This window comes from Pezoporus wallicus, unplaced genomic scaffold, assembly GCF_028554395.1.
Source record: "Pezoporus wallicus isolate ANWC-B61680 ecotype Strahan unplaced genomic scaffold, APGP_CSIRO_Pwel_v1 scaffold_7392, whole genome shotgun sequence".
Lineage (NCBI taxonomy): Eukaryota > Metazoa > Chordata > Aves > Psittaciformes > Psittacidae > Pezoporus > Pezoporus wallicus.
In genome coordinates, this window is record NW_026639923.1 from 1041025 (window position 1) to 1054445 (window position 13421).

The following is a 13421-nucleotide window of genomic DNA, read 5'->3' on the forward strand; positions in this document are numbered from 1 at the left end:
AACCAATATTCCTATGTATCAGGAAGATCACTGATAGAATGCTTTGGCAAAGCCAAAGAAAAGCTCATGGTACCGCAGAGGTTTCTTGGCTCCTCTTTATTACTCCTGTAGTTGTAGGCTCCTCTTTATTACTCAATTTTGACCACGGGTTTCCTTCTGTATCACTGTGGTTAAAGTGAGGAAAGTTTTCCTCTAAGGCCAAGACAGGTAGAGAATTCTGAACAAGATCTTGGCTGGAGCTTTAAGAAAAAAGGCAAAAGGCCCAACAATGGAAGCTCGAGTCTAAGAATGCTGCTAAATCCTGAACACCTCTGTTAGTCCTTTATGATGCGCGTAAAAATGATTTGACACTGCAATACAGTATCCTTTTTTGCAGCAGATAACAAGGTAAACCATTAAGAATATCAGCCTCCACAGGAATCCCTAGCTCTGGATAAAGCTTAAACTAACAGTTGTTCCAACATATCAAAACCAAATCTTCAGCACTAACTCAATTTAGTCCTTTTTGTTATAGCTGTGATTGTTACTAAAATGCATTTGACTTAAACAAAGACATATTTACCCATCTCAAAAGCACAGTGAAGTTGTACTCAATCTGTTCTCACAATAAGAAAAAACAAAGATCCCCATTTCGATATTTATGCCCTTTAGTATTAGAGCAGATAAGCATTAAGTCAGTATTTTGTTAGGATATTAAGGATGGTGTTTACACAGAATTTATTCTTAAGGTTCAATTTTAAATCCCAAAACACTTCCACAGACTCCTTCAAATTAACATTATGGATTGCAAAAGAATAAGTGACCATCAAAGTGAGAGTCACACCTTTGCTCTTGAGCCACACATGACACAGCACTAGGGTATCCTTTCTGGAAATTCTTCTTGACAAAGGGAAAGCAAAACCTGCCTAGAAAATGGGAAAGAAATGTTCTTACTTGGAAGAATGATTTAAAGCCAGTCCACAGAGGGCTGAGCTGTGCTGCCTTTGACTTCACCCTTACTTGGACAGAATTGCAGGCAATCACAATTATAGAATCATAGAATGGTTTGGGTTGGAAAGGACCTTAAGAGCATCCAGTTCCAACCCCCCTGCCATGGGCAGGGACACATCACACTAAACCATGGCACCCAAGGCTCTGTTCAGCCTGGCCTTGAGCATCACCAGGGATGGAGCATTCACAGCTTCCTTGGGCAACCCATTCCAGTGCCTCACCAGCTTCACAGTAAAGAACTTCTTCCTTATATCCAATCTAAACTTCCCCTGTTTAAGTTTTAACCCGTTACCCCTTGTGCTGTCACTACAGTCCCTACCACTACTGTCCCAATTGTGGCACAGAAATACAATTTCATTTCATTTCATCCCACAGTCCTTCCTACCCCACCAAAGAAAAAGCAGCATCACTGAAGCACTAATTTCACCTCAGCAGCACTGACCCAGGGAGGCTAAGTGAAGTGAATTCCCTTGGCATGAACTAAGAACAGTTTGACAAGTTTACAGAGCCTGTGTGAATTTGCCCTCATAATAGGAATACCTGCACCCTGGGGGTGCCAGCCCATTCCGGTTCCTTTTTTTTCCTGCCTGTACCTGAAAGCTGGAGCTAGCTATGAAAAATTCATGCAGCAGGAAGCTCCAAACTTATCCTCAACATCCGCTGACTCGAACAAACCTTGATGGTTAATACAAAAAAACTGCATTAGTGAAATGCTCTCTTCCAGAAAAGATGACGTCTGCTCAGAAACTCCTTAACAAACCTGAGAGAAGGATGCGAAAGTGATATTCTACTAAATACACTGACAAGTAACGTGGCGTTTTTTCCCCCACTTCCTTTCCATAGGACAAAAAGGACAGGTCATTTTTACAGACACTGAAAGTGACCTGAGCATCCTGTGCTATCGTAAGAACCTTTCTTTAGATTGGAAAACCAACAAAATTTCCGTGCAAAACCAGTACCTTGCAAGTGTGAAATGAGACTCCCCTTCTGTGACATTTATGCTTTGATGCATTCAATGGAAGAACAAAACAGACGCCAAATGAGACAAACACAACTTATTTATCCTTACGTCAATGTTTGCTGTAACAGAACAGTTGCAAGTAGAAGCTGGGCAGAACGTGACACATTCCTATTTTAAACTAATTGCAAAGCAGTCAAGCCAGAAGTTTAATTTTCAGTCCCCAACTTCTTTTTTCACTTCTTTTTCTTAAGCATTGCCAATGCCCAAGGGGAAGATTTATCTTTGTTAAATGATAATTGCCTTTATCATCCTTGATTCCTCAAAAACGCTGGCTGGCGAGGTTTGGGAAACTTTCATCAATCTTTGCTGCTTTCACAAAGCCTGCATCAGAAAGAGACATCAGTCTGCAGAACGCTCTGTATCCGCTGGTGTTATGAGGAGATCTCGAGACTGCCTAATTTACTAACAAATCCATTCAAGTGACATGCATCTTAATATTTCACAGCTTAACGAGAAGGTCCAGCAGCAAGGCCCTGAATTGCTGTTCCAGCCGATTAGCGCTGCAAAACCAAATGAAGCAAGAGCATCTGAGCTGTCACAACAGCTTACATGTACCCACCTTCTGCAAACCTGCCATTTAAATCATTTACTGCAGGACACTTCCAATTTTTTCCATAAAATACTTCAACTAAACTCAGAAATATCAGTACATGCTGGGAAAAGTTTCCAACACAGGGCCAACAGTGTTGCATGGAAGTTAATAACAGAAAAACCTCAACAGGGCTTTTCAGACTTCTAAAGTGGCACCAGAATCTTGCCGTGTCATGTTAGAAAGTAACAAGGACACACACTGAGTTCATTGGGGTACATACTTCAGCCAGCTCCTTGCAGTAATAAAAAGAGAAGGAAGCCACTTCTTAAACTCTTGACTTATATACTAGAAATCCTTACGGTTTCAGTACCAACCTCTTAACACCCCTGCTCCCCTTTTCCTTAAAAAAAAAAGGGAGTAAGGGTTTTATGATGGCCTTAATTTAATGAACACTCGATCTTTCCATGTCCGGCCAACACTGGTGAGATCAAAAGCATGTCACTTCATCCCCCTGACTGTCTTTAGGAAGAGATCGGACCATCTGTGCTGCAGTGTATGGCAGGAGAACGGGCACAAAAGAACACGTCTGAAGACCACAGGATCCATTTAAGAGATTGCCATCAAATCTATTGTTGGCCAGACAGAAATTGGGAAGAACATTAAGGATTTCTCACTTGTTTATTGAAAAACAGCATTTACATCTAAGAAGCTTGTGACAACTCAGTGAGAGATCCGTTCCCACACCTTTCTGGTTAAATCAGGAAGTTCCAGTGATGGAGTTAATACTGAACTCCTCCAAAACAGTAATAGTGACTTTTAAACAGGGAGTGATGTATTAGCCTCAAAAAGCAAATTGAGTTTTGTTACTACTTCTGTTGCCAAATTCCCGACTTTCAGACTTCCCAATTTTCCTAGCCAGAATTCTGTGTTATTTACATGAAAGCTTGGACATATGGTTAAATAATGAAAAAAAAAAAAGCCAAGATTTCCATTAGTGCAGCATACAGTTAAAATGATTTTAAGACATTTTAAATTAGGACTAATCTATGACATCTCATACTAATATCAGACGTGACGTTATTCCTATTATTCTGCCTGTTGGTCATCATTTCATGGAGCCTGTCACCTCAGAGATGATCTAATCCTCTTGAAATCAGTGGAAACACATCCGCTTGAAAGACACGATCACTGTTTTCAAGCATGGTTGGACTGGACCTCGTGCCGAGACCTGGACTTTCACATTAAGAAACGTGATTTTAGAGGGCAGGCTCAGAGAACACCAGCGTTTAACCAAGCCAGGGACTCGGCTGTTAGGCAGAAACACTCATCAGTATTTGGGTCTCACCACAGAGTGACCACATCTACCAGCTAATACATCTTCCTGTGCAAAGTGTATTTAAGGAATGAACCATCCCAGTAATGTGCACTGGGTGTGTATCTTAGAAGCCCAATATGTCCTAAAGGTCTGTTAACCCTCATGAAACCCAGGCACTCTCATGCCTTCACTTTCAATGCCTGACCAACCTCCGAACGTATTGAAAAGCAAACCCAAACACGGCAGACCCACAGAGACAAGCCAGTAGGCTTCTTTTTGAAGCTGTTTTCCGACTTCTGTATGTTATGCTTGTAATCGGGGGCCACGGGTGGATGTAAGACTTCACGCTGCTTGGGACTCAATGAACTGTGGGTTAGGCTGTCAAGAAACAGAATGTCTTTACCTTTACTCAGAGCTCTACTGGAGAATTCATTGCGATTCGGGCTTTCAGAGCGTTTTTGATACATGTTCAACATCCTCAGGTCTTATGCAACATGTATCAAATATAGTTATTAATTGAAGGACAGTTTAGTGTCTTTTCCAAGTGTCTCTCAAACTCCATTTACTTTTAGGCACAATTCAACATTGACTTTAATCGGCAATATTTTTCAACCTAGTTGATTCTATGATTCTATACAAGGCCCCATAACTCATCCTCTGCTTAGCTCAGGGCTATACCTTTCTCTTTCTGTCATTCCCGTGTTTCAGACCAGAACAGGACAGATTACAGCCTTCTGAAAACCCTTTCCTACAGGCTGAAGCAAGCTTGACACTGATATCCTTCAAGGACTAACAAGCTCTGCATATCTAATACTGCCCTCAGTGGATGACTGCCCTGGGAATTATCCACAGGTTTTGTTTCGCTTTTGCCCTCAGCTGAAAGTGGCAATATGCATGCTGAGTCATGTAGCAAGGTTGTACTCAATAATTAATATATAATCCACTTACACAGAAATTGGATACTCCACTTTACTTGGGGTTTACTTGATTTTGATTAAACTGTTTGAGTTTCACAATGTCCTAATGGAAAACGACAAGTGCCATCACTCTCACCACCTTGTTGAATGACAACAAGTGGTATCCATACCTGCATGTACCTTTAATGATCTGTTTCACACATGTTTCTTCTTCAGATCAAAGATCAGACTGACCACAGGATCACAGAATAGTTAGGGCTGGAAAGGACCTTAAGATCATCTACTTCCAACCCCCCTGCCATGGGTAGGAACACCTCACACTACACCATGTTAATCACTTTCTTTACAGGTGCTGTAACTCCTTACAGCCAGCGCCTTTCTTCCACATACACACAGCACTACTAATCCAAGATATCAACATACCAACTCAAAAACCTCATTGGCTAATATTCATTTCAACATTTTTGGCTTTCATCCTTCATCTTCCTTTACCAATTTAATCTTTCCTGGTTTTCATGTTTCAGGGAGACTTTGCATTCATGCTGTCAAATCTGTACACATTTTGAAGTGTTTTCTATTCCATATGCCCGTATTACCTTCTACTTTGCATAGTGCTCGTTATGCATGCATGATCACAGACTATTTCTAGCATTAATTAGGATACGAAATTAAAGTTGTAAGTACATTATTGGTCACAATACAAGCAATATGAATTTGCTTTAAAAATGAAATTACTAAAGTGTTAAACCTATTTAATAGTGTCAGAAATAATAATGTTCACAATCTACGTGCCACAGTACAGCCAGAGTTCACAAGTGGCTTTGGAATATTATTTCCACTTCAGAAAGATACACATAGAACCCCCCGAGAAGTTTATTTAGCTTATAAACGTATCTGGAAGAAGACACAGGTTTGTTTCTTCTGCTGGCTATAGAAGCCATGCAGCTTCTCTGACCCTGATCCCACTAACAGGGCTTCCATTGCTTAAGAACAGCATTCCTTGAAAACTGATTAGGAATTTTAGCAGGAAAATCTTATTTGCATTGACATTAAATGTTTCACAGGGACATAATGTTTTTGATGAACTTCTACAAACATAATCATATTTCCAAAAGCAATATGCCAGGTACCCTGACTAGAAAACAGGCTGGACAGGGCTTGGAGCAACCTGGTCTAGTGGAAGGTATCCCTACCTGTGCAACCCAGGGGGGTTGGAACTAGATGAGGTTTAGGGTCTCTTCCAACCCAAACCATTCCATCATTCTGTGATCTTATAGAAGCCCAAACCATAAGAGCAGCCTGTCAGTAAAGCTGCCAGTGTCAACAATTTATCCAGCCATTTCTTCCTTGTTTCTACAAATCAAACCCAGACACATTCACACAACAGACTAACATATTCCCTGTCTCAGTGCTACATTAAAAACACCGTGACCTAATGCACTCAGAAAAGGAGCAAAACCATTCTACACGTTTGGAATGTTAATTTTCCCTACAAACACATTTACTAAATGTTTTACAAGAGTTTAGACACGCGTCTTTTTACTGAACATGCACCTTAGTTTATTTTATGGGCAGTCATCTTGCAACCCTGTCGCTCTGCTGCCTCCCCCTCCTCTTTGCTATCAAATCTACTCGTAGAGTACCTCTGTAATGGGAGGTGTTAATACAATTTGCGCAATGTAAAATAATAAGTAGTAACAATGAGATGCATGTTCCCTGGGCCTCTGTGATAACTCCAGGTAAAAACAATGCCATAGACTGGGAATAGGCTCATAAATAAATTTGCACTCAGAAGAGTGACTTGTTTACTTACACGCAATGGAAAACAATACATTATAAACCCCTGCATTGAAAAGAAATGATCACAATTTCACAACAAACAGTGAGGGATATCATCGTGTACCTGCCTCGCACAAAATAAACCATTAGACAAGAGCCTCTGAGAGTCATTTGTTGAGGGCATGTACTCTCTAAGGTCCCTCTTACTGCACAAGGAGTTCAAGATACTCCAAACCAAGCAGAGAATGTTGACCTTCTGTAAAGACCCAATCCTTTGTTAGCAAGGCTCTTTTTACTAGGGCAGACTTTTGTCTGCAGCCTCAGTATGACAGCATATTATCCACAATTTGGATACTCACTTGCTATGCTGAGATGAATAAAGGGACTTGTCTTGTTCTCTCCATTCTTTTCATTGACTGCCTGGACATAGTAGGCTCCTGCATCAGATACTGATGTTGCAAGGATCACCAGCTGATTCTCCAGTGTGATGGCTCTGTTTAGGAAAGAAAAGGATCACTCTGAAACCAGGAGAATGGTACCCACTAAGCAAAACCCATACAACACTTGAGACTTGACAGACTGATAGGATATTCAATGGTCATCTAAATCAAGACATTGGGGAATCAAAACCAGCCCCGTTTCAAATACATTCACAGGTAATACTTAAACCTGTGATGCCTCTTCTCTGTTTAGATTGTACAAGATGATTATGGTGCCATGCAGAAAGCTCCAACATATGAAACTAGAATTGTTTAAGTGAGAATAAGAAGCTACACAAGAAATGGCAAATGACAACAGAGATGAACAGCCTGCAAACTGTATCATTATGGGTTGATGACAGCCCTGGCAAACATCAGTATGCTGCAAAGTCGGTTTTATTGACAGCCTTCAACATGTGAAAGCTGGACTATTACAGACTGGCACTCAGGATGTAACACCAGAGAAAGTAGAAATCAAAGGCAGCAGAACCTCAGAGGGTAAACTTTCTGTATTTATGGCATCGCTAATTATCACAGCATCACAGACACGAACATCAGCAAGTTTGAGCCTAATTGATATACACAAGTGATCTGTGTGTAGATAGTTTTCCTTTAAAGCAGGTATGAAAGCACAACCCTGCAGTTGGCACAGGTGTAAGCCTGAAGGACTCAACAAATGTCATCATATAACACAAGTCTGTTCTTGCTTAGGGCTGCTACATAACAAATGTCTCTATAAATTCCCTTGTAGGCAGCGTCACCCCTTTGCTCCACAATGGGGTCGGTTACTTTGCATGTTACATCTGTTAGATGGTCTTTTTCATGACTGTAAGAGATAAAGGTTTAATCTAGAGATAACAGGTAAAAATTTAAGGGCTTCACGGAATAGGACACAGGAAGCTCAAAACCAAGATAAGAATAAAAGAACATGAAAAGTTCCAGAGAACGCCTGTGGAGCCAAATGCTGACAGTCCTATAGACTGGGACAGGCTCAGACTTGGAAATCTGAATGCAAAACTTGGAGCAACAAACTCCTACTTTCACTTACGTTACTTGATGAGAAGCCACATTGAGTTCATCTCTGCTACCAGTCAAATCTTGGAGCGTGAGGTCAAGACAACATGTAAAATTATTATACTGGATCAAACAAGTTCATACATCAATAGGCCTCAAAAAAAGTCAGCGCTAAGTCAAAGTATTTGTGCACTAATCAGTCAATAATAAACTTCCCTGCACTGGCACAGTGTGGTTAACATTAATAATTCACAACTAGTTTGCTTTTGAAAACTCATTTAAAGCAAACGGGGAAATCACACATTCCTACTTGCTTTCCTACATAGGAAGGGGAATGAAAAAACTACAGTGAGAACACAGCAGTATTCAAAGGCTACACATATTTTATCCATAACCCTTCAATTTTCTAATGTGGATACAAAGAACACTGAACCTCTGTAATGCTGTCACAGAAACACAGGACTGTTTAGGTTGGAAAAGATCTTTAAGGTCATTGAGTTCAATCATTAACCCAGCACTGCTGAGTCCACCACTAAAGCATGTCCCCAAGCACCACATCTACGTGTCTGTTACATACCTGCAGGGATGGTGCCTCCACCCACTGCCCTGGGCAGCCTGTTCCAATGCTTGACAACCCTTTGGGTGAAGAAAGAGTTCCTGATCTCCAATCTAAACATCACCGGTGCAGCTTGAGGCCATTTTCTCTTGTCCTGTCTCTTGTTAATTGAGAGAAGAGACTGATCTCCTCCTCACCACAACCTCCTTTCAGGTAGTTGTAGAGAACAATAAGGTCCCCCTGAGCTTCCTTTTCTCCAGCCTAAACAACCCCAGTCCCCTCAGTTGTTCCTCATCACACTTGTGCTCTAGACCCCAATAAATACAAAGCTCCTGAAAAATATATAAGGCCGTGTTTTCAGCTTTAAAATCAGTCATTACATATCAGCTAAAGATCCTGTTTGAATTATCTTCATTGACAGTTTTATTATAAAATAATACTAAAGAAGACCCCACAGGATGATTTTTTTTCCCTTTATTCAATGAACCTGTGCTAGCTTAATTGACTTAGAAAATGAATCAAAGAAACTGTGATAGATTTAGAGTGGGGATATAAAATGCAATTAATATGATACTTGATAAAGCAAATAAAGATAACATTCAAATGAAGTGCTAATAATTGAATATTAGAGACAATGACATCCACATTCATTTCTACTTTAGTTCAAAAGAAAGCAGCATTAAAAGACTCTTTGAAATTACTGAGGTATACGTCAGGCTCCTTTGACGCCAGCTGCAACTGTACCCAGGGTTTTAAAGGTGAGCCTTGAATACTGGTGTGATGCGCGCTGTTGGTATCTGCATTAAACTGGCTGGGAATTTTAGACTTTTAAACCATTATACTCATCTACTAATCAGGAGCAAAGGGAAAACGTATTTATTAAGAAAATTGTTCAGGATTAAGTGGGTTTTTAAATATAATACGCTAATACTTAGTGGAGCGTGAGCAAAATGTAACGCCTGCAAGTGAAATGTAAGTAAATTTCAAGTATTAAATGAATCTAAGTATATTTGAACCAAAAATATCACTGCAGAAGGGCTAAACTGTATAAATTACATGTTCAAAATAGTGCAAAACAGCTTGCTATTCATTTGCTGTCCTGGGTTCAGCAGTAGCAGTCGTTTTTCTCCTCCTTGGTAGCTGGTGCAGTGTTTTGACTTTCGGCTCAGGAACAGAGCTGATAACACCAATGTTTTGGTTTGGCCAAGGACTTTGTGAGCCTCATGCTCTGCCAGGGAGGAGGGGAAGCCAGGAGGAAGCAGAGACAGGACACCTGACCCAAGCTAGCCAAAGAGGTATTCCATACCACAGCACGTCATGCCCAGGATGTAACTGGGAGTGAGCTGGAAGGGCTGGGAGACTGCAGGGTTGGAGGAGGTGTGGGTTGGTGCTTGGTCAGGCTGGGGGGGGAAGTTATCGGTTGGCTGGTGGTGAGGTGTTGTATTCGCTTCCCTTGTTATTTCCTTTATCATTGTTATTATTGGTGGTAGCAGCAGTGATTTGTGTTATACCTTAGTTACTAAACTGTTCTTATCTCAACCTGTGGGAGTTGCATTCTTTGTGATTCTCCTCTCCGCCCCTCGGGGAGCAGGGGGAGGGAAAGAAGCGGGGGGAGCGAGTGAACGAGTTACCTGACTGGGTTTAAACCACGACATTTGCATAGAAAGAAAAAGAGTTAGAAGACAAAGCAACTACTGAAGACAACTCCTTGGGGTCATCAATTACGCAGTCAAACTAATGCTCAATTACAAACCCCACAGTGAGCTATTGGTATCTTAAAAGTTCTGTGAGAAATGGGATGTTTCAATTTCATTAACTAAAGACAGGTACAGGGCAAGACCCGAGCCTTCAGAGGCTGCAGACCTGGGGAGTTTTATTTAGAGCAAGCCTGAGCCTTGTGCATCAGCAAAGTCCATGAGTCACGTTGTAAAGACTCATTAATTCCAATGTTTCTGAAGCATCTGCAGATCCGTGCCCTGGTCCTTACCAGGGTTGCAGCCACTTTTTGCATAACAGCTGCACAGAGCACCCCGACGTTGCCTTCACACGTTGTCTTGGGTTTATTGTTTGTTTGCACTGTCTGATATAACTTCTAAATCATGACAGCGCCACGCTGATGTTGCAAAGCAAATCTGATTGCTGGCTGCTCAGTTCACCAGCACATTGAGGGAGCTGACTGAAGCAGATGGAGCGGGCTTGTCCCTAATTCATACCCAACACTGAATTCATGAACATTTAAATCTTGCTTTCTTTTCAAGCAGTATCAAACTAGGCTCTATCTATTCTTGAGACGGAAGCAACCACACTGATCCTTCGGGATTTCTTAAACGTAGGGGAAAGGAGCATTTTAAATCCTACATTTTAATAGTATCTTAAATTTCTTTGGAACGCAGTGGAAGCCTGTAGGGAATGGCAGGCAGTATACATACAGCAACGTGTCTGCGAGTGGTAGGCAGTTACAATGGTGGATTCAGTATTATCTCATGTCCTACAAGCATTTCAGTGACACCCTTACCTTAGGGGCAGCCAGGGCCTAGGGCAGATTGACCTCAAAGTGAGGGTGAGTTGGAACTTTGAACAAGCTACGTTTATGACATGCTGCCTAGCCAAAGAGTTCACTCCAACGGGATGGGAAAGGCAGCAATGATGGGGACAAGTCACTTCATCTACCCACTTCTTCAAAGTATGTGAACATATAAATAGGAACCTAACAAGGTTTTCATCATTTCCATTATTGCAACCACAATTTAGCACTTAGTCACACTCTGGGATTTTCAGCCTTCCAAATACTCCAAAAAATTCTGGTCCAAATAATCTCTAAATTTGATCTAAAGGTTATGGAAATTAATCCGTTAACATCAGTGGAATGGTAATCAGGCCTTTAGAAGTGATGAGAATTTTCCAAAGGGGATACCATTATGAAGGCGTTTGAGACAAAGTTTTTGGAATGAAATAAATTTTCCCTGCACTGAAAATTGCATCACTTACTAAAACGCTGCAAATGAACTCTTCAGTCTCTTAAATAAGTGGATTTTCATTAATAACGGGGGTTTATGTGAAAATACTTGTGTGTAAATCTACTCTACAAGATAATTCCCAAAAGTCAGATATTTGCTATGGTTATTAGTCTATGAGATTACAGAATAAATAGATAATACTAGGTTATAAAAACATCACAAAATGAAAATCACAGAGTAACCTGATTAGGCTTTCTCTTAGCAGGCTGCCATCTGCTCATGAACCAGAGTGCACTATTTTAGTACAAAGGCCTTCATAAAGCCTCTTTTCCAATATTATCTCCAGCTAATACGAATATCAATCCCTCTTTACAAGCCATATTTTACCAGAAAACCTCAGTTCCCCTTTTAAAAACTTTTGTGCACATCACATAGCTCACATTGATCTTTCTCCATGCGCCAGACGCCGCACGTAACAGTGGTGTTAATAGAAAAAGGAGAGATTATGGAGCAATAACAACATAATTACTAAAAGACTTCCCCCACGGATTTCCCCTTTTGGAAAAAAAAAAAACCACACGGATACACTGCAGCTAAACCCACAGCTGTTCAAGTGAAATCCTGCCTCGGAGTAGTGCATGCATGGCTTAACAGAGTGAGCAGTTCAGCACCCTTGTGTCCTCCAGTTCTGATGGGGAATTACTATTCAAAACCATTTAAATACATGTCTTTCACAAACAGTTCCTGTTTTTCAGGACTCAGAGCAAAATTCTAGCCTATGTGCTAGGGCAACGTGCCAAGCAACAAAGCACTAGGAGTTGTGCCTGGATGCCGCTATTCAGGTTCCAGGTTTACCGTAGCTCCAAATCAAGCATCTATTAACAAAAACTTCATACTTACACAGCTGAATATTAAAGTGAATAACAGAACCTGAACATTCGGTCTAACTGCACAAATTAATGTGTTGGTTTTACAACCCATGCCAGTTAATACTACTGTTTCTCTAGCTATGCCATGGTACAACACATGCTTCTGGGAAGCAACTGGCTTTCTACTCATGAATGTGTCCCCAGGCTACACAAGAATAACCAAGAGAGTCCTAATTGCCAGGCAGAGGTTGAATGCTGTTGTGAAATGAAGGAAGACAAGCTATTAACAGGTTTAGCAGACATGTTTCCAGAAGTAAATGAGAGAAGCAGTAGAATTCCCATGTTTTAAGCTTGGCTTCACTATTCTTCTCTAGCGCTGGTTTTAGAGTTTCAAGGTCTGGGTTAAGCAAGGCTATATTCCCTATGCTTGCTCATGAATACATTACACAAAGCCTGTTCTGTGCAAAACAAGGATAAGGCTGGAATGGAAGTGGATGGAAAACGGTACTTGACAAATCATCAGTGATCCACTATCTGACTGGAAAGCTGTATCAGGTAGAAACCCATAGGGTCTGTCTTTGGAATGAAGGAATTGTTCTGGAATTATTTAATGTTTTCACTGGTGTTTGTTGACTGATTATAGATTTCACTTCCTAAATCTGCAGCTGAAGTCCCAAAGACTGCGGAAAACAGCATCAGAATTCCAAAAGCGTAAGTCCTGTTTAAGCCTCTCTCCAAGACTGAGGTTTGCAGCTCAGTGAACAAGTTCAAAGCATTGTATTTGAGAAGGAATTCTGACTATGGAACAGGCAAACCTCACAAGAGATGCAAAGAGTGGTATCATTGGAAAGTATATTAAATAACCCTGTTTCTCATCCAAGTGTGGCCTCCACTCAGTTTTGACTACTAGATTTAAGCACGTAGGCTAGTCAAACCCCCCAAACCACATCAGAACCATCCGCACCTCCTCCCAGCCATCCAATCCCAAAGCG

General features: G+C 41.0%; 1 protein-coding gene across 1 annotated transcript in view; it reads right to left on the bottom strand.

Annotated features, from left to right (window-relative positions):
- The window catches only part of SDK1 (sidekick cell adhesion molecule 1), a 418140-nt gene that overhangs the window by 208837 nt on the left and 195882 nt on the right, over positions 1-13421 (bottom strand). The window contains exon 5 of the mRNA XM_057416915.1: positions 6914-7047. Within this exon, the coding sequence (XP_057272898.1) occupies positions 6914-7047 (134 nt within the window). The remainder of the gene's footprint in view (positions 1-6913; positions 7048-13421) is intronic.